We start from the raw sequence: 19,926 nt of genomic DNA on the forward strand, positions 1-19,926 counted from the left end.
GCATATTCCAATCAACAACAGTGGGAAAATGTCAGTAGTGCTTGGGGGGTACCTTTAAGTCTACCATCATCATCACTTGTGAAGAGACACTGGATTCTCTACCAGGAAACATCAAGACCTATTTGTCGAGAATGACAGGGAGATGCAAGAGTTGATCAACTGCAAGTGTAAGGCCATTTGTGTTTGGCAGAATTACATCAACTCCAAGCACAAGAAATTGAATTGCCAACAAGCCGAGGAAGAAGCCCAAAGGAGGACCCACGTTATGAAGAACAGATGGTGGGAAGACAAAGCTAAGGAGATTCAATATCTTGCTTGCATCCATGATATCTCTGTTTTTTTCAGTGCCGCCATAGCCATCTACGGTCTGAGCTCTCGGGGACCAATCCCCTTGTGACCTAAGGATGGAGAAGACCCAACTGAGGAATGGCGAGCCATCAGTGCCCATTGGAAGGAGCATTTTGAAGACCTTTTCAGTTAAGATTCTTTTGTTGACAAGAGTGCTCCCAACTCCATCTTGCAATACCCAGTCAGAGACGATCTCTCTAACCCTTGACAAAGAGAGGAAAGCCATCAAGCAGATGAAGAATAACCAGGCATCTGGAGCTGATGGAATCCCTGCTGAAATCTTCAAGCAAGGGGAGTGGAGCTCACATCACAGCTCCATGCCCTCATCTTAAGGATTTAGAATGATGAGGATATATTAGATGAACTCAGGGATGCCATCATTGTGACAGTCTTCAAGAAAAGCAACAAGTTCAACTATGGAAATTAAAGAGGGATTGCCTTGCTGTCCACCACAGAAAAAATAATTACAAGAATCTTGTTGAACCATTTCCTTCCAATTGCTGAAGAGCACCTCCTGGAATCTCAGTGTGGGTTTAGGGCATCAAGAGGAACAACTGACCTGATCTTCACAGCTTGCCAGCTGCAAGAGAAATGCCAGGAACAACATAAACCTCTCTACATGGCATTCTTTGACCTCACAAAAGCCTTTGACTTTTTCAGCAGAGATGTATTGTGGACGATCCTTCTGAAGTACGGGTGCCCGACAAAATTTGTCACCATTCTTTGCCTGCTGCATGATGGTATGCCAGTAGTGGTTCTCAGTAATGGATCTGTTACAGATCCCTTTGAGGTTAAGATGGCAGATAAGCAAGCCCGTGCCATCGCTCCAACACTTTTCTCAGTATTCCTTACTGTGATGCTACATCTGGCCACCAGCAAACTTCCAGTTGGAGTGGTACTAAACTACCGAATAGATGGTAAACTGTTTAATCTCAGCTGGCTCCAAGCCAAAACTAAGACCACCATGACCTCAATTGTCAAGCTCAAGTATGTTGATGATGCTGAAGTCTGTGCTCGCTCAGAAGCAGACCTTCAGGTAATCATCACTGTCTTTACCAAGGCATACAAGAAAATGGGACAGATGCTTAACCCTCAAAAGACTATAGTCCTTCATCAGCAAGCTGTTCAAGAGCAGTCCCCAGCTTTGATAATTCAGATTCATGGTGAGACTCTAAAGAACATTGAGTATCTCCCATACCTTAGAAGGCATCTCTTGCAAAAGGCTGACATGGATGAAGAAATCTAACATCACCTCAAATGTGCAAGTGCAGCCTTTGGATGCCTGAGGAAATGGGTTTTGGAAGATTGTGACATCAGATCCTCAACCAAGCTCATGGGTTATCAAGCAGTTGTGATTCCCACCTTACTGTACAGAGCTGAGATGTGGACAGCATATAGGAGACACCTCAAATTGCTGGAGAAGTACCATCAATGCTGCCTGCAGAAAAGCCTTTGAATCCAGCTGGAAGACAGATGCACCAACATTAGCATCCTCTCGCAAGCAAATACCACAAGCATTGAGATGATGATTCATCTGACATCAACTTTGCTGAGCCAGCCACATCACCTGGATGTCCAACTCCAGACTCGCAAAGAAAGTTTTATTTTCCCAGCTCAGTCAAGATGTACATTTAAGAGGAGGGCAGAGAAAGTGCTTTAAGGACATCCTCAAGGGCAACTTGGAAAAATGCAGCATCAGCTCATGGGAGACTATCACCCAGGAGAACGAGTCTACTGCAAGAATCTCTGTACTTTGAAACTTTACAATGACCATGGAGACAGAAACAGCATGTTGCAGACCAAATCAAGAATCCAGAGCCACCAACCCCACATGGAAACACATGCCTGAGTTACAACAGAGTCTGTTGATCCTGGATTGGCCTTGTAAACTGTCTTCAGGCCCACAGATAAAACAATCACAGAAGAGAATCATCCTGGACTGTGAGAGATTGTTGAAGGAGGATGAACCATTGTCTCCCACTGTTCTAAATGTGCTAAACATTAGGCTACAGGGGCTCATTCTATTTATGTTAAAATTTTAGTAGTTCAAAATGGTCAAATGTTAAAGAAAAGAATGAGAGAGAGAAAATAATAAGAGCAGTATGCCATTTAGTATGATGGCTGATATATTTTTATAGGAGCTGGTAAATGTGGGTTCAAATCCTTCCAAGCCAAGCAAGAAGTTGAATCCAAATCTCCCATATCCTGTGTGTGACCTAACTCTGGACTCTTGGGTAAAAGGGAGAAACAAGACCATACCCTCCTCCTCCTGTTTAAGGAAGATTTTTCATAATTTCCTTGGCTTTGTTTACAAAAACAAACATTTTCTGATGCATCTTGTCATTTTTTGTTTTAGCTGAAACTGCTTGGTGAATTCAGCCCAAATTTGTACCTAGTTCTGAATCTACGTTATTCAATGTACAATTTGCCAAAAATATACCCAGCTTTTTTTTTGAGTTAAACTCCTGTATGCTACAAAGCATACAGCAACAGTTTTAAAAATGTGTGGCATCAAAATCTCTGCAATTCTCATCTATTCCAGTACAGAACTTGTCCCAATAGGATTAATTTATTTATCCAGATATATTAGCTACTGATGCGCAAGCTAATGTTATTTCAGAATGTGTGTGAATGGAATGGAAATTTTACTATAAGAGGGATTTGCAGCTTTTTGTAGCATGTCATGTCCTTGAATAGGGTGAAAGGAATGCCATTGATGCATTTTTGGCTGAGGTACGTCGTAACTGGTTGTGGTATCTCTTTCCCTTCACTGACATGCATATTTTACGTGATAAAGGACATGGCTCTGCTTCCAAGTATATTAGCAGCAGTTTGTGGTAATTGGCATCAGTGGGAACAGGAGTCAGTCCAGTATGTTTCAGTTTGCACTACATTCATTTGGGACCTAACCCCTTTGTGTGAGGAACTGCAGTTTGATAGGTTTCCAGCACTGGAGTTTCTTGATATGCTATCTGGCTGAGTTATGATAATGACATCTTTGGTATGTTGTATGGGATTATAGCAGAATGTTTTCGATCACTTGCTGAGTCTCTGGTCTGCTGTCATAAATATCTTTCCTTTAAAAATTTTCAGGGGTATAATTGCCACCTCTGAAATGGCTAGAGAGTTTATTTTATGTTTAGATTCCAAAAACAGGAAACAAGTTCTTTGCTTCAGACTCTACATAGGTTCCAGACTGAAGAATACTGATCATTTAGATGTCTAGAAAATGATTTGTATTTCTTTCCCTACACGCAATTTCTGTATTAGGGGGAAAAATTGCTGCTGTAGTGTCTCATAGAAGTTTTAATGTGTTTGTTTCATACTTCCTTTCTCTAGAATGCATCTCCCATGATGCATCACAGTCTCATTATATTACGTGCAAGTACATGGGGGATACTTGCACATAATATTTCTTGGAAAATATTGTCTGGTTGGGAAATTTGGCTCATAAGAGGTGGTATGGGGCACCCACATTATACCTCCCATCAAGCACAGGAACAGTACTAGTGAACAATTTTTTTAATATATCAAGTGCTTGTTTTTTCACTGAAGTGTCAAATATTGCATTGAAAAAAGTGTGGAAAAATGTATTTGAAAATCCAGTTTTGTGTCATTAACAGTTTTTGTAGAAAATTGTTGACTAGCTCTACTAATCAGGTGTTTATCTGAAAGTTCTTCTGTGAAATTTTCTAGGCTTGCCTAGATAACTGCATGTCATAGAGCAAGATTTGATATAAGTTGTTTTGTTCTTTTTTTAAATACAGAAATACTCAAATACCTTTTTCCAAGCATTGTTTACTAGTGGACAGGGCACTGAGCCTGTTTCACAACACAAGAAATGTGTTTCTGGTTCTGTGACTAGCCTTTTGGGTAGTCTTGGGCAAATCATTTGACCTTTCTGTGGTTCTGTTGCCCAGCCTGTGATCATGCAATGGTCTTTTTTGTTAATTCCCTTAGATTCTTAATTTAAATGATTACATAAGATATCAGCAAAAAATATGTCCTAAGAGTTGGTTTCACCAAAATAGTCTCTTTTTTTTTTTTTTGTTTTGGATTTTTTTGTTAGGACATTATTTCTTTGGAATTTTGAACAAGCTTGCACCAGACACTGTAGAAAACCGTAAAAAACAACATATCCACTTGTTTAAAGTTTACTGTAGTAAATGGGACTGTGTGAGTTATAAGAACAGAATTTGGCCCTGGTTTAGCATTGGAATCTGAAGGTCCACAACAGTAGTTTATAGATTTCATGGACATTAGGGCTGGAAGGGACCTCAGAAGATTGAGTCCAGCCCCCTGCCCGAAGGGCAGGAAATCAGCTGGGGTCATAGGATCCCAGCAAGATAAGCATCCAATTTTCACTTGAAGGTGTTCAATGTAGGTGCTTGAACCACCTCCGATGGCAGGCTATTCCAGACCTTGGGGGCTTGGACAGTAAAGAAATTCTTCCTTATGTTCAGCCTGAAACGGTCTTGCAGGAGTTTATAATCGTTCGACCTCGTCATCCCTTGGGGCGCTCTGGTGAACAAACATTCCCACAGATACTGATGGTCACCCCTGATAAACTTATAGGTGGCCATCAGATCAACCCTGAGTCTGCGCTTCCAGGCTAAAGAGCCCCATAGCTCACAGCCTGTCGTCATAAGGTCTGTTTTCTTGACCTTTGATCATGTGTGTGGCTCTTCTCTGGTCTCTCTCAAGCTTCACCACATCCTTTTTGAATTGTGGGGGCCAAAACTGGATGCAGTACTCCAGCTGCGGCCTCACCAAGGCCGAGTACAAGGGGAGAATGATGTCCCAGGATTTGCTTGATAAGCATCTATGGATGCAAGCCAGTGTTTTGGTTGCTTTACTAGCCGCAGCATCGCATTGCAGGCTCACGTTCATCTTGTGGTCAATGATGACCCCCAAGTCTCTTTCTTCTGTAGTGCTAACCAGCGTAGCACTGCCGAGACTATAAGGATGCTGCAGGTTTTTCCTCCCAAGGTGGAGAACCTTGCATTTTTTGGTGTTAAACACCATCAGGTTCTTGTCCGCCCATTTGCTGAGCCTGTCCAGGTCAGCCTGGATCTCCCTTCTGTCTTCAGGTGTGGATGCTTTGCCCCAAAGTTTGGTGTCATCGGCGAACTTGGCCAGTCTACTTCTGACTCCAATGTCCACATCATTAATGAAGATGTTGAACAATATGGGTCCAAGGACGGAGCCTTGGGGGACCCCACTGGTCACAGGGCACCATGATGATTGACTTACGTCAATTACCACCCTCTGGGTCCGACCGTGGAGCCAATTTCCCAGCCAGAAGATCGTGGTGGACCCAAGGCCACAATTGGCCAGTTTTGCCAGGAGGTGATCATGGGATAACAGATTGAAGGCTTTTTTGAAGTCAAGATATATGACATCAATCTCTTCTACCTTGTCCAGGTGATAGGTCACCTGGTCGTAGAAGGAAATGAGATTGGTCAAGCAAGATCTACCCGCAACAAACCCATGCTGGCTATCCCTCAGTCTCTCAGGACTTCGGGTGGGAGGTCTGTAGTAGACACCCACCATTGTGTCCCCTGTGCCGTGTTCCCCATGGATTTTAACCCAGAGGGTCTCCAGTCATCCACCCTGGTCGCCAACATCAGTTTGCAGGGATGCATAGCTTTCCTTAACATAGAGAGCTGCATTCCCGCCCCTTTTATATACTCGATCTCTCCTGTACAAGGTATAGTCGTCTATACCCGTGGTCCAGTCACGGGTGGAATCCTACCAGGTCTCCATTATCCCTATAACTTTGTAATTATTTATGTTAAGCAGGAGGACGAGTTCCTCCTGCTTATTCCCCAAGCTCCTGGCATTTGTCTACAGGCGTGCAGGTGTCCCCTTGGGTGCTCTTGCCTTGCCCATAGATTGTACCAGGGGTGGACTCCCTTAAGTTGAAGAATCCTTTTAGATAATTTGTTTAAGATTGTGAGGTTTTGAACTATCAATCTTCCCGTCTTGGCTGTCCTAAGTCTTTATTGTTGACTGAGTCACCCACAAAATCTCAGGATGAGGTTTTCATTTGGACTGAGAGAGACAGGTCTGAAGTAGGGAGGTACATTTTAGTCATTAACATAAAGATTGCAGTCAAAACCATATTTGTGGGTGAAATTGTTCTGGTAGGAGGTAGAAAGGGAAAAAGAGATGGCCACAGACAGTGTCTAAAGCAGGGGTGGGCAAAATATGGCCTGTGGGCCAGATCTGGCCTGCCAGGGCATTCTATCCAGCCTGTGAGGCGCTTAAAAAATTTAGAAAATATTTATCTGCTCCTGGCTGCCCATCAAAGATGACAGGAGCCAGGGGCAGTAGGACCCAGGGGGAGCTGGCAGGAACCCATCCCTGCCCCATGCCCAGCCAGTTCCCTGCCTTCCTGCTCCCACACTGCTCAGCACCACATGGCTCTCGGCTGCATTTCCGGACCAGGGATCACAGGGCCTGCACCAGTACCCCAGAGGGTGGGAGTGGGGGGTGTAGGTAGGGACTGTGTGTGTGTGTGTGTGTGTGTGTGTGTGTGTGTGTGTGTGTGTGTGTGTGTATTCATAGGGTGAGTCTCACACACACACCCCACCATACACATGCACCCACACCCCCCTCACACTGCCATACACACAGATGCCCACACACGCACCCCCACACACCGCAGCCACCCTCCCCCCACACACAACCCCCACAAACCCCATACCCTGCTATATCCACACATACACCCATATGCTTCTTCACCGCACACCCCGCCCACCTATCCAGCCCCCACACACACCCATAAGCTCCCCCACAGCCCCCCACAAACCTATATGTACCCCCCCAAAAAAACTATACAAGAGTAAGACTTCATTTAAGCTGTTATATACAATCACCTCTATGTACACTACACAAACACATGTAAACCAAGGCAAAAAATATTTTTTGAAATCCAATTAATAAATGTTTTAGATGTTCACTTTTTAGAATACAGTTTGGTATTTTTCTGGTTCTGAGATGACAAAACCCCTTGCTGAAGGGAGTACTTCCGGGAGCAAGGGGAGGGACTTCTGATGGCAAAGGTCAGAGGTTAGGGGGCAGGACTTCCAGTCACAAGATGGTGAACATGGGGTGGGGCACCTCTCAAAGGGCACAGCTATCTGTACAGCCCTTGACAGCTTGTCAAAATTAGGTCAGCGGCCCTCCACCCAAAATAATTGCCTGCCCCTGATCTAAAGTGATCCCCATTGAGGTTTGAGAGAGAGGACTATTCATTGAGCAAGACTATGAAGGAATAGTTAGAGAGAGCAGTCTCAAAGATAAGGTTTGAAAGAACTTAGAATAGTATGGTTGCCAATTTTACTCCACTGAGTTGCTTCAGTAGAGTAGAGAGATATATACCACGCTAAGATGCATCTTGAATGAAATCATAGGCTGGGGTAGGTCTTGAATAAAATCATGGGAGTGGTATTTAAGATTGCATCTTCAGTTAAGATGGCAATAAAGGGTAGAAAGAGGAATGGGGTGATAATTTGGAAGGGAGGTGGGATTATAACTGCATTGTTTAAGATGGTTGAAACCAATGCGTGTGTCCTGAGGTGGAAAGGGTTTATAGGACTTACCTAGTATTTTACCACAATTATTTTCTTTTCCCTTCTGGATCCTGGATATTATAGTATTTATTCAACAGCAGAAAATCTTATTGTAATATTATGTTGACTGCTTGTTTTCATTATGACAAAGTATTTGCTTTCTGTATCACACTCTTGCTGTTTAAATAATTGCAGCACAGGAACATGGTACGCTAGTGTCCTTGTGTGACTTCTCCAAGGACAAATATAAAATTTACCCGGCTGTGCCTTCTAAACTTTATTTTTTTTTTTGTATGTTTCTTGAGAGTCAAGAAAAGATTCAATTAAGGTTAAATTTCCAAAGCAAACAGTGGGATTAAAATAATAACAGCATTTGAGTTGTGCCTCCTGTGCATGGTTTTGAAAATGTACCCGTTAATGTCACTGGCATATTTTCTTTTTTTCTGCATAAACAATCTTGGGTTATTCAAAGCTAAGGCTGCCAAAGTTTGGAGAGGTTTACTTTTGAAGGCTTTTAATTCAACTGACAAGAGTAGTCCATTTATCTTGTGACCTATTTATAGCCATCAAACAAAGTGTAGCCAATGGATCTGCTTTACTTAATGTAGTACGGTAGGTAGCAGATTAAGAGCATGGCTAATGTACTCATGAGAGTAGGTGTGCATATGCTTGATACGGTTTGTTGCAGAAATCTGAGTATACTGTCATTTTTCAAATAAAACAGACTTTGCATTCTGTGATGCAAAGAATGAGAAGTTAATGTTCATTTTTCTGGTCTCAGTAAAATGTTAAATGGCCACTTTCAAAAATCTACTAGCCTTTTGAGGATCAGATGACAAACCTCTTGCTCATGCTGGTGAATCACTGAAGTCAGTGGGGAGTAGCTTGTAACTACTGTGAAGATGGGGTTCTGGTCCTTATTAATTGATTTTTTTTACGTTGAATTCTCAGCATATATAAAAAATAAATAGTCTTATACCATTTAACTATTGGGAAAGAAAGTTTATTTCCAGTGTAAAAGTACAGAGCTCTTAATTGAAGTACTGTCTTTGTTTTTCAGGTTGTTTTTGAAGTAGTCACTTCAGGTCACCCTGGGTACCTGGCTATTGATGAGGTGAAGGTTTTAGGACATCCGTGTAGTAAGTGCCTATGTTATTTGGAGCTATTTTTTTCAAATATATTTGGAACAATATTTGAACATAAATGAAGCACATCAAATATGGAAAAGGTTAACAACAATATTCCACTGCTGTAAAAATGGATTAAGTATATAACAGTCTTTAGAAGGTTTGATATATAATGGTCTGAATTTTAGGTTGCAGTTGGAGAAAACTACATTAAGATACAGATCCAAAAGGGCATTTAGGGGCCTAATTCCCTCTTTCTCCTTAAGCTGTGGCCAATACTTTTCTATCTGAAAATCTCTCCATCCTTCCCTTCGATTTCACCGGGAGGTTGGGTGCCAAAATATCTTTCTGGATCTAGCCCCAGGCTCCATGTAATTGTTTGATTATTTTTTGTGACATGCATTATACTCACAAGTATTCCTGGTGGTTTGCAAACAGGCACAGCATCATTTAAAATAAAATTAGTTTATTGGTTAATTTTAAAACACCTGATAAAATGGTTTTACTGCTAGTTGCAGGAAGATGTAGACGTTTTTTGAAATGTGGAGATGGTTATGCAGAATCAGCAGCTCTGTTATTTCTGACTCACTTAGTTCTAATAAATATATGTGGTTCTCGTGTTGTTAGTATTTGTGCTTAAGCTGCATTTTGAATTTGTATCTGGGATGCAAACAGGCTAAGTCTAAAGTAGTTTTTTGTCAGCATAATAATTTAGCCTGCAAAGTTTTTTAGGTTTTGATCTGTGCATTTATAGTGATCGATTCTTAAAGCATGCAAGTGACTCTTAGTAATAGGGAGAGTAAAATATACCCCATAGTGTGCGAAGGGCCAGCTTAACAGTAACAGCTGTGTTGAAATGTACTTGCTTTAATGAAACAGTTTTTGGTAAAATAATTTAAATGGGAAGAATTAATTAAAACATCGAGTCAGTTATGGCATAAACTGGCAAATTGGAAAAAAAGTGACAAAATTGTCAGAATTATTATTTTGTGATGAGGTCTAAAACTTTGCAGGGTTTCTAATTATTCAGATGTTGTACCAGTTTTGTTCAGTGTTACTGGCAGAGAAAATACACTTGCAGCCATTAGCTTCAACTTCTTAAACAAAAATGAGAATGCTGGAAAAATATGTTTGGTAAGTATGTAAGCTGTGGCCTGATTACATTTACTGTGGACTAACAGAGGAAAGTCACAGCTCACGTTATAGTGACTTACTATATCATAGAAATGTAGGGCTAGGAGGGACCTCAAAAGATAGTTCAGGCTCTCTAACAAGGATTTCTTGGTGCTTTGGTAGAGCTAATTTGCCAAAGCTGAAGCAAAAATAAAATAAACTGGTTGGAAACAAGAGTTTAAAAAAGAAAAAGTGACTGAATGCTGGATAGTTTTCTCTTTTTTTCCTTTTTTCTCTTTTCTTTTTCTTTTCTTTTTCCTTTGAAAAGTCTATTAGCTCACTAACTGGCGATAATTCCACAATCAAGAGAACAAAGGTTGCCTGTACACATGCTCAGAGGTGGGGGGGGGGGGGAGGTGTTTTAATTAGAGCAGTTCCCAGACAGACTCTCTAATTAAAATGGCTCACCATCTCATGTATTAAGTCTCTGCACATTTCAAAATGGCCATGGAATTCTTTTTCCAAAGCTCATTCAACGAGGTTTAGATAAAGTACTCCTGCAGCTGTTTTGAAATGTGTGAGGGCTCAATACATGCGACACTGAGGAGACACTGTAGTGTTCTAATTAAAGTGTCAATGAGCTTGTAAAGAGACCAACTTTGGCTTATATACCATCCTGGTTCAGTGGTGAAGAATCCAATGAGAAATAAAAAAGCAGTGGTCTAATAGATTTTGCCATAAGGACATCTTTAATGATATTCATTCAAATATCTCCAAACCCTTAATTTTATAATCCTTTGTATTGAAGTTTAAACAGTTGCTTCTCTTAAATATTTGTAGATAGTTGTTATTCCCCATGTTATACCTATAAAATTCATTTTCTTTTAAAGCAATTAATTTTCATCGCTTTAATCACTTATTTGTGGGGCTCTTCTAGGAATTTGTTGAAACATTTCTAGTACTGAGATCTCCATAACTAAAATGAGTATTTGAGGTTTGGTTCAATTCCCATTGTAGACAGTGAAAACATTCCCCTTGATTACAACAGGACTTGGATTGTTTGGGAATATTTCGTTTCTCAGGGATAATTATTTAATTTCTGATTTTTTTCTGTAATAAATTTGTTTCTTTCCATTAAAACAAAACCATAAATATGCCACTTTTACCCCATTGGCTGAAATGCACTTAATTCTTCTTTAAACATGTGTTTGATTATGAGACTTTTAAGAGTACAATCACACTGTTCTTGGTTATTGGGATTGTTCTTTCTACCTAAATTGCAAATAGGATCAGGATGCAGCAACTACTTTTTGTTTTCCTCCAGCATTATTCAAAAGAGCTATCTTTAAAAATATGGCTCATGGTGGTGGGAAATGTTATGCTAGGACTGCAGCATATCAAACAGTCATGGTATAATGCTTTATCTCCACACAATGTATGCACTTAAAAAGAAAAACTTGTTTCCTTGACAACATCATTTAACTTCTTACTGTTCTTGTCTACTTGCTAGTATAAATATCTAATGTGTTTTTGTTCAAAACATCAATTAGTTTTCAATATCATCTTTATTAATACAGAAGTGTTATTACAAGAGAGCTGCTGAGCTAAAATAATTTGCACAGTAGGAACAATAAGATCACACCCTTCTCTTTTGTTGTATCCGAAACACAATTGAAAAAGAACATGGCTAACTTAAAACAAGCCTTACACTACCTCACACAATTAGAGTTAAATAGTTAAAATCTTTGTCAGTAGGTGTTGTTTTTTCTCCAATGTAAATATATAACAACACTTAAAAACAGCAGCTATAAAATGAACTGGCATGTGTTGACTAGAGTTCGTCACAATCACAAATGGTGTTAATAACTTTTTTTTTCTTTTCTGCATCAGCCAAAACTCCCCATTTCTTGCGTCTTCAGAGTGTGGAAGTCAATGCAGGCCAGTTTGCCACTTTTCAGTGCACTGCAAATGGTAGAACAAACACAGGTGACAGGCTCTGGTTACAGGTAATTATTTTCTTTCTTAGTACACAGATGTTTTTGAAAGCGCTATTTAATCACTCTCAAAGAAGCATCACACAAGCTGAAACTAATAGGGTTACTTGTGTCATCAATATTGATCTTAATAACAACCCTGTATTGCTACATAGTATTTGTTGTTTTGCAGCATCTGATACTGAAAGATTCTCCTCCCATGTCGATTATGGAGGAGCACAGATAATATAAGAAAGACAATAGTAGCCTTTATGCCATTGCAGTTAGCTCTGGGTAGATGATGACTCTTCAAAAGTGGACAGTGCTTTCTGTTGGCACTGTCTATAACAGGAGTTTTCAACCTTTTTTAAGGAGTGTACCCCTTCTGGGTACACTTCTGGTGGAGTGGGAGGGTGGGGGGGGGACAGGTGACAGCAGCTGGATGTGGAGCAGGGCGGCTTGTACACTGCGGTGGCAGCACACAGTGGTGGATGGTGGTGGCCGCATGCAAGCTCCCCCCACGTCCAGCCGGGCAGTGCCTGTGTGACCCACAGAAGGGAGCCGCTCCCCCACCCCCAGCCCTGCTTCAGGGAGGTGGCAGCACAGGGTGGTGTGTGGCAGTGCTCCGTCTCTGCCCACCCATGTGTACCACCTAGCCCCTTTCCAAGTACCCCCAGTTGACAACCCCTGATCTATAACAATCTCTATGATAGATAGAAATACAGAGAGCAGGAAGTTTAGGTAGTCATGAGATTCCAGGGCAGGTTGACTTGTGGACTAAAAATTATCTCAGAGATAGAAAACAAGCAGTGGGTATAAATGGGCAGTTTTGGGGATAGGAACAGCAGGGTCCCTTGGGGATCTGTGTCAGAACCAGTGATTTTAAACATATTCATAAATGATCTGGTAAAGGGGGTGAAAGGTAGCCAAATTCGTGGATGACACAAAATTACTCAAAGTGGTAAAGACCAAGGTGGACTGTGAGGAAATACAGGAGGATCTGGCTTGTTGAGAGAATGGGCAACTAAATGGCAGATTAAATTCAATGCAGATAAGTGTAAAGTGATGCACAAGGGCAAAAATAACCAAAACTATACCTGCACTATAATGGGCTCTACGTTAGCTGTTACCACAGAGGGAAGAGATCTGACAGTCACTGTGGACAGTAAAAACATCAGCGTAAGTGCTCAGTAGCCATTAAAAAGGGAACAAAATGTTAGGGATTATTAAGAAGGGAATTGTAAACAAAACAGAAAGTTTCATTATGCCTCTTTATAAAACCATGGGGCATCTACACCTTGAATACAGTACCCTGTTCTGGTCTCCATACCTCAAAAAGGATATAGAAGAACTAGAGGTACAGAGATGGACAACAAGGATGGTTAATGGTATTGAGAGGCTTTCGTATGAAGAGGGACTAACGAAGGGTAGGCCTGTTCAGTTTAGAAAATGACAGTTGAGGAAGGACATGGTACGGGTTTACAAAATACTAAATGGTGAAGAGAAAGGAAATAGGGATGTATTGTCTACTGGCTCACAGTATGAGAATTAGGGGCATAAAGTGAAACTAGTAGGTAATAAGTTTAAAACTAACAAGAGGACGTTTTTCACACAGCATGTAACAGTTTAAACAGGTTCATAAAGGGATTGGACAGTTTCTTGGTGAAAAGGTGCATCAGTAGCTATTGAGCATGGGAATTAGGATGCAACCTCTGAATTACAACTACCTAGACCTTGGGGCAGATAGTCAAAAAGCCTGAGGCAGAATTGATTCAATCTAGGCAGCTTCCTCTAAGCTGCATAGGGTGAACAGATAACCAACTGAACTGACATTCAGTTTTCAGTTGGGAAAGGGAGAGGGAAGCTTGCACTGACCCAGCACATCACCCAAACTGCTGGCCATTGCAGGCGCCTATACATGAGCGCAGAGGCTGCTCCAAAACACTGGAATTCTAGCATGTTAGAGCAGACTTGATTAATCAAGTCTGCTGGAGCAAGGCAATTGCCGTGCTTCAGCAGCCTCCTGCGTCACATGTATTAGCACTCCCTTGCTTAACAAAGGTGGCAGGGGCACTTGGAGGTGGTCTTTAAGAGAAGGCTGGATGGGCATCTGGCTGGGGTCACCTGATGCCAACACTTTCCTGCCTAGGCAGGAGGTCAGACTCGATGATCTGTTGAGGTCCCTTCTGACCCTAGCATCTATGAACTAAAGCTCATTGAACAAGCTTGTGCACATAAAGTGCTTGAAAGGGAGGGTGAACTGGGCGTGACCAGGTCAAACTGTTTTTTGGAACGGTTTGCAGGAGACACAGCAGCGCTTTAATTAGAGAGGTTCTTGGAGCTGCTGTAATTAAAGCACATTCCCTTCCCCCCTGCCTCCCCCTGCCACTGGAGCATGTATAAAAGTCCCCTACCAGCCTAGCCAAGTGTATCTGATTGGCTCCCAACTCCCTGCTGTCCCCCAACAGAGAATTAAGGTTTCTCCTGTTCAGGTGCTGGCTCACCTTGGGGGAGCCCCCCCCTCCCCCCCGAGGTTACTCCCAGCCTGGGTTTCCCAGCCCAGGCAGCTCTGGGGAGCTGAGGGGAATCCCCTGCCCCCCACCCTTCCCAGCTGCCGATTGCTTCAGCCACTGCCACAAGAAAGAGGGAGGAGGAGTCCTCCGGGCCGGGAGCCTGCCCCCGCAGCCCAGCATGGGGGCACCAGGGAGCCCCTGCTTTGGGGGTTCCCCCCCAGCCTGGGGCAGCCCCAGGGAGCTGAGGAGAATTCTTCCTTCCTGAATCCTAAAGCTGCTTGCCTTAGCTGCTGCAAGTCTCAGAGATGGCCCAGGGCACCCTCAGGGAGCAGAGGGCAATTCTTCCACTCCCCTGCAGCTAGTTTTGCCTCAGTCTCACAGCAGCTGAGACAAAACCAGCTGTGGAGGAGTAGGGGAATTTCCTTCTGCTCCCTAAGGCCGCCTGAGACTCTCAGGGGCTAAGGCAAGCAGCTGTGGGGTTCAGGAGGGGAATAATTCCCCTCAGCCTCCTGGGGCTGCCCAGGGCTGGGGACTCTGACCTTGGGGTGAGGGGAAGTCCCCCAAGGCAGGGGCTTCCCAGTGCCACCTTGCTGGGCTGCATGGGCAGACATTCAGACGAGAAGACTTGTTCTCCCTCCTTCCTGTGGCAGTCGCTGAAGTAACCAGCAGCTGGGAAGGGGGAGGGAGAAGGACTGCTGAGGGTCAAAAAGCCCCCCACCACAGATGTTTTCCCCATCCCACTGATCTCTATGGGCTGATGGATGCAGGCAGGAAGCAGGCTAAGGAGCAGTGGGCCAAGGCAGTCCCTGCTCCACTGGAGCAGACAGCATAGCCCAGGGCTGCAAAGCATCCTGGGATGCTGGGGGACTGTGAGTTAACTTGAACCAGGAAGGGATCTGGGACAGAAGTTCCATAAACTGGTTTAACTTAAATCAGTTAAGTCTGATCCAACCAGGTTTATCTTGAACCAGTTTTGGCTATTTTGAAAGCAGATTATATGCACTGAACTTCTGTTACAGGTTTAAACCAGTTTCCAATCACTTAAACCGGTTTATGTGTAACTTCCGTCCCTAGCCTAAATGCCAGAGGCTGCAAGTGAGAGGGGAAGAGTGAAATAAAACCCTGGTCATAGCCAGTTCAGTCTCCCTTTCAGCATCTACTCTTTGCTACTGTGTGACACAGGATACTGGACAAGATGGTCTGACGCAGTAAATGGCAATTCTTTGTTCTTATGAGTAGGAAGGGGAAGGATAGGCAGAACTGAAACTATAGTAGATGGGAAGGGGATATAGGAACTCTGTGTGGTGTTTTTGTTCAAACCATTGTAAGCCTTTTAAGTTGTGTACCTTTAATTTAAAACTTGCATCAAGGGTATGAACATTTCAGAAATGTGAGAGAGATGCTAAAAAGATCACAAATGAGCAAAAAATTCTCTAGTTTCAAAACAGAGTTTTTCTGCATATAAATAATGAATAATAATAATAAACTAATACATAACTAATAATTCTCATCTGCTCAGAACCCAATATGATAGCCATAGAACCTAGTGAAGCTCTTATAATTCACTTTATAAAGTATTTGAACAGGGTCCAAAGGCAAAATATAATCTGTACTAAAGGTCCCATGTATTTTGTTTTACACTGTTGACAACAAAATGAAATGCAGCAAAGACAGATGTAAGATACCATATGTAAGGAAGAAAAAAAATAAATGCACAAATACAGAATGGGAGATAATTGGCTAAGCAATCCCAGGAATCCTCCTGCCAAGAAATATTCACAGCAGTGTGATGCAATTGCAAACGAGAGTAAATGCAGTTTTGGGCTGCATTAAAACAATGCTGTAGGTAAGACACAGGAGATGGCAATACCACTCTCTCCCTTACTGGTTAGGTCTGAGCTAGACTATTGTGTGCAGTTCTGGGCTCAACACTTGACAGATATGAGAAAGATGTTGAGAAATTGCAGAAAGTCTGGAGTTGTGTGACAAATATGATACAATAGAAACCATACCAGGAAACAAGTGAAAGGACTAGGTATGTTTAGTTTGGAGAAAAAGGAGATGAAAGGGGGAGGGGAGACAGATGGGGGACATAATAGCAGTTTTCAGATACTTAAGGTGCCATAGAGGATGGGAGAGTAACTCTTCTCCCTTGTTGCAGAGGGCTGGACATAAACCAACCGATTTAAGATGCAGCAAAGCAGATTCAAATTAAATATCAGAAAAAATACAAATTCCTCGTCATCAGGACAGGATAATGGCATATCGTGCAGGGAAATTGTGGAATCTCCTTCATTGCAGGTTTTCAAAAAGAGACTGAATAGGGATTTTTCATGGACAGTTTAGGAATAGCACATCCTACATTTGCGCAAAGGGTAGACTAATTGCCCTTCAGGTCCCTTTCAGCCTTATGATTATCTATTGTGTACTTAAATTTTTTAGTAATTTTAATTTGTTAAATTAAGTAGTTTTATGTGTTTTTGTCTGAGTAATGTGAAAAACACGCATGCTTGTTTCAGGCTTGTTTAGTGTTTTTCAGGATTTAAGTATTGCTGGGCTGTGTCTTAATCCCTAGTCCTAGAGTCAAGTGATTTGTATGATTAAATCAGCTTGTCAGTCTTAATTAAACCTTATGGTTCTGAAAAGCAGTTTGAAAACATTACCTGACTGTGACTGATACCATGATGTCTGCCTCAGTTGACTGAGGCTGAAAATAAAGCTTTATGAAATGTAAAGGGTCCAAACTGCCCAAACTCATCGCTTTTGGGGGAAGGACCCGTGGTGCGGGGTGGTGGGTAAGGGGACAAGGGGACTCCTGGCAGACACCTGCACCAGAGGACTGTGTGGGTAGGTCTAGCCCACTCACCCAGACATGGAAACTCCAAACTGTGAAGTAAGCAGTTAGGTGTATTCTCTGATGTCTTCTCTGTCCCTCTAGAACAGGGATAGGCAATTATTTCAGGTGGAAGGCTGCTTACCAAGTTTTTGGCAAGCCATCAAGGGCCACATGGGTAGCCCTGCCCCTTGACAGGTACCCCACCCCCTGGTTACAGTCTTGGGACTGGAAGTCCCGCCCCCGAACCCCTGACTTTTGCCACTGGAAGTCCTTCACCTTGCCCCCTGGAATTACTCCTTTCAGCAAGAGGGTTTGCCATCTAGGAACCAGAAAAAACAAATTATATTCTAAAAATCAAACATGAACTACAACATTCATTTATTTCTTTTCAGAAAATATTTCTGTCCTGATTTACATGTTTGTGTAGTGTACATAGAGGTGATAGTATGATAGCTTAAAATGAAGTCTTACTCCTGTATATTGTGGGAGGGTGTGAGGGTGAGTATAGGTTTGTCAGTATGTGGGATGTGGGAGAGGGTGTGTATGTGTGGAATTTGTGGGGGGTGGGTAGGTGTGGGGTGTGCTGGTGTGTGAGGGGTTGTGAGTATGTTGGGGGATGGTTGTGGATTGCCTAGAGGGGGAGGGTTTGCCTATAGCCTGCCCCCCCCAGTGGCAGGCAGAGCCCCCACCAGTGCTCCTGCAAGCCTGGGCTCCACACTCCTGGCCCCAGGGCACTGGCATGGGCCCCAGGCTCCTGCCTGGTGCCACTTGACTGCTATCTGCCACTGCTGCTCTTCTCCTGCTGCTTCTTCCCTGTCCCCCCCTTCCCCACTAGCCGCTCTGGCACCATGTCTCAACTGCTCCTGCAGTCCTGGTGCTGCAGCCATGAACTATGTGGTGTTGGAGCGGCCGGCCGGTGGGGAAGGGAGGGGAAAGGAGCAGTGAGTGGACACATGGAGTGCAGCAACTGCTGGATGGGAGCGCAGGGCCTGTGCCAGTGCACTGGGGCCAGTGCTGACAGGGCCCAGAGTGGGGCAGCAGGAGTGTGGGGTCTGGGCTGGCAGGGGCTCTATGGAGCTGGGCTGCACTGCTCAAGCAGGGAGAGGAGGGAGCCAGCCTGGCTTTGTAGAGCCCCTACCAGCCTGGTCAGGTGCTCCTGCCACACCTCTCTGGCCCCGCACTCCTGCTCAGCTGTTGTTGCGCTCCACACACCCCTTCCTGTCTTCTTCCGTAACCATTTCCCCACTCTCCACCCTGCCCACCCACGCACCAGCCGTTCCAGCAGCATGTAGTTCCTGGCTGCAGCACCGGGACCACAGGAGCTAGCCTGGCCAGCCCTAAGGACTGGGGCGATAGCTCATGGTCCTCACCTGCCTCCCTCCCTCCCCCACCTTCCCCTTCTTTATCTGTATTTCCCTTGGTTCAGTGAGGCAGGAACAGTCCCGGGCCAGAAGCCTCTGCTAGGCAGAGGCTTCAGAGTGGGGGGCAAAGGGGCAGGGGCCGGGCTGGGCTGGACTTGCTGCTGCGGCTACTTAGTTCTGCCACTGGCTGCCTCTGGATCCTACTGCCCCTGCCTCCTGTCATCTTTGACAGGCAGCCAAAGATATTAATATTTAGATAAATATTATAGATATTATCTATAATTAATATTTAGATAAATATTCATTTTCTAAAAATTTTTGGTGCCCTGCAGGCAGGATAGAATGGCTTTGTGGACTGCATCTGGCCTGCAGGCTGCATTTTGCCCACCCCTGCTCTAAAACCAGTGCCTGTTTAGATCTATAAGGATCTATAATTAGATCCAGTTATTAGATCCTGTTAAACTAAGGGAGCTATTCCCCTCTTTCTGGCTCTCCTCTTGGTAGAAGTAGCACAGGAAGAAGCAGCCATATCACAGTCCCAGCAAGGCAGAGAGAACAAAACACTAGAGACCTGACTGCACCAAAATGGTAATTCCAATGCCAAAATGTGGAGCTCTGTGACATATTTTAATTGGAAAAGCATATGGTTTAATAAAAACTTGCTGCAGAATTCTGATGGGCTTGGTGCTGTTATCAGTGATGCTGGTTGTTTACTATCTTGTAGAAATATGCATTATGTTTAGCTATCTGCAGTGAAAATTATCTTCATTATTGCAATATACACATGTTGCAGTGCTTATCAGTTCTTACATTTGTCTCATGTTCTGCTGCTTATATTGCTACATTTTTTAAAAAATACAATAAAGGTATTTAGCTGCTTTTAGGTTGTAATGTTGGATGTATAACTCTGTCTCTAAGGCCCTGACCCTTTAAAAGTGTATGCACATGCTCAACTTTGTGGAGAATGTCCCATTTAGTCCTCAGTAGAACTAGTCACAGAGTGAAATCCTGGTACCAATTAAATCAATAGGAATTTTGCCATTGCCTTAATGGGGCTAGCATTTCTCCCCTTACCTCA

The 19,926-nt window shown here is 43.2% G+C and overlaps 1 protein-coding gene across 13 annotated transcripts in view; it reads left to right on the top strand.

The window, feature by feature from the left end:
* PTPRM (protein tyrosine phosphatase receptor type M) overlaps positions 1-19,926 on the top strand; it is a 725,043-nt gene that overhangs the window by 255,018 nt on the left and 450,099 nt on the right. For all 13 annotated transcript variants that reach the window (XM_059724225.1, XM_059724226.1, XM_014606664.3 and 10 more), the window contains 2 exons: positions 8,986-9,064; positions 12,056-12,171. In XM_059724225.1, the coding sequence (XP_059580208.1) occupies positions 8,986-9,064; positions 12,056-12,171 (195 nt within the window). The remainder of the gene's footprint in view (positions 1-8,985; positions 9,065-12,055; positions 12,172-19,926) is intronic.

The sequence above is a fragment of the Alligator mississippiensis genome, chromosome 3 (genome assembly GCF_030867095.1).
Source record: "Alligator mississippiensis isolate rAllMis1 chromosome 3, rAllMis1, whole genome shotgun sequence".
NCBI classification, from domain to species: domain Eukaryota; kingdom Metazoa; phylum Chordata; order Crocodylia; family Alligatoridae; genus Alligator; species Alligator mississippiensis.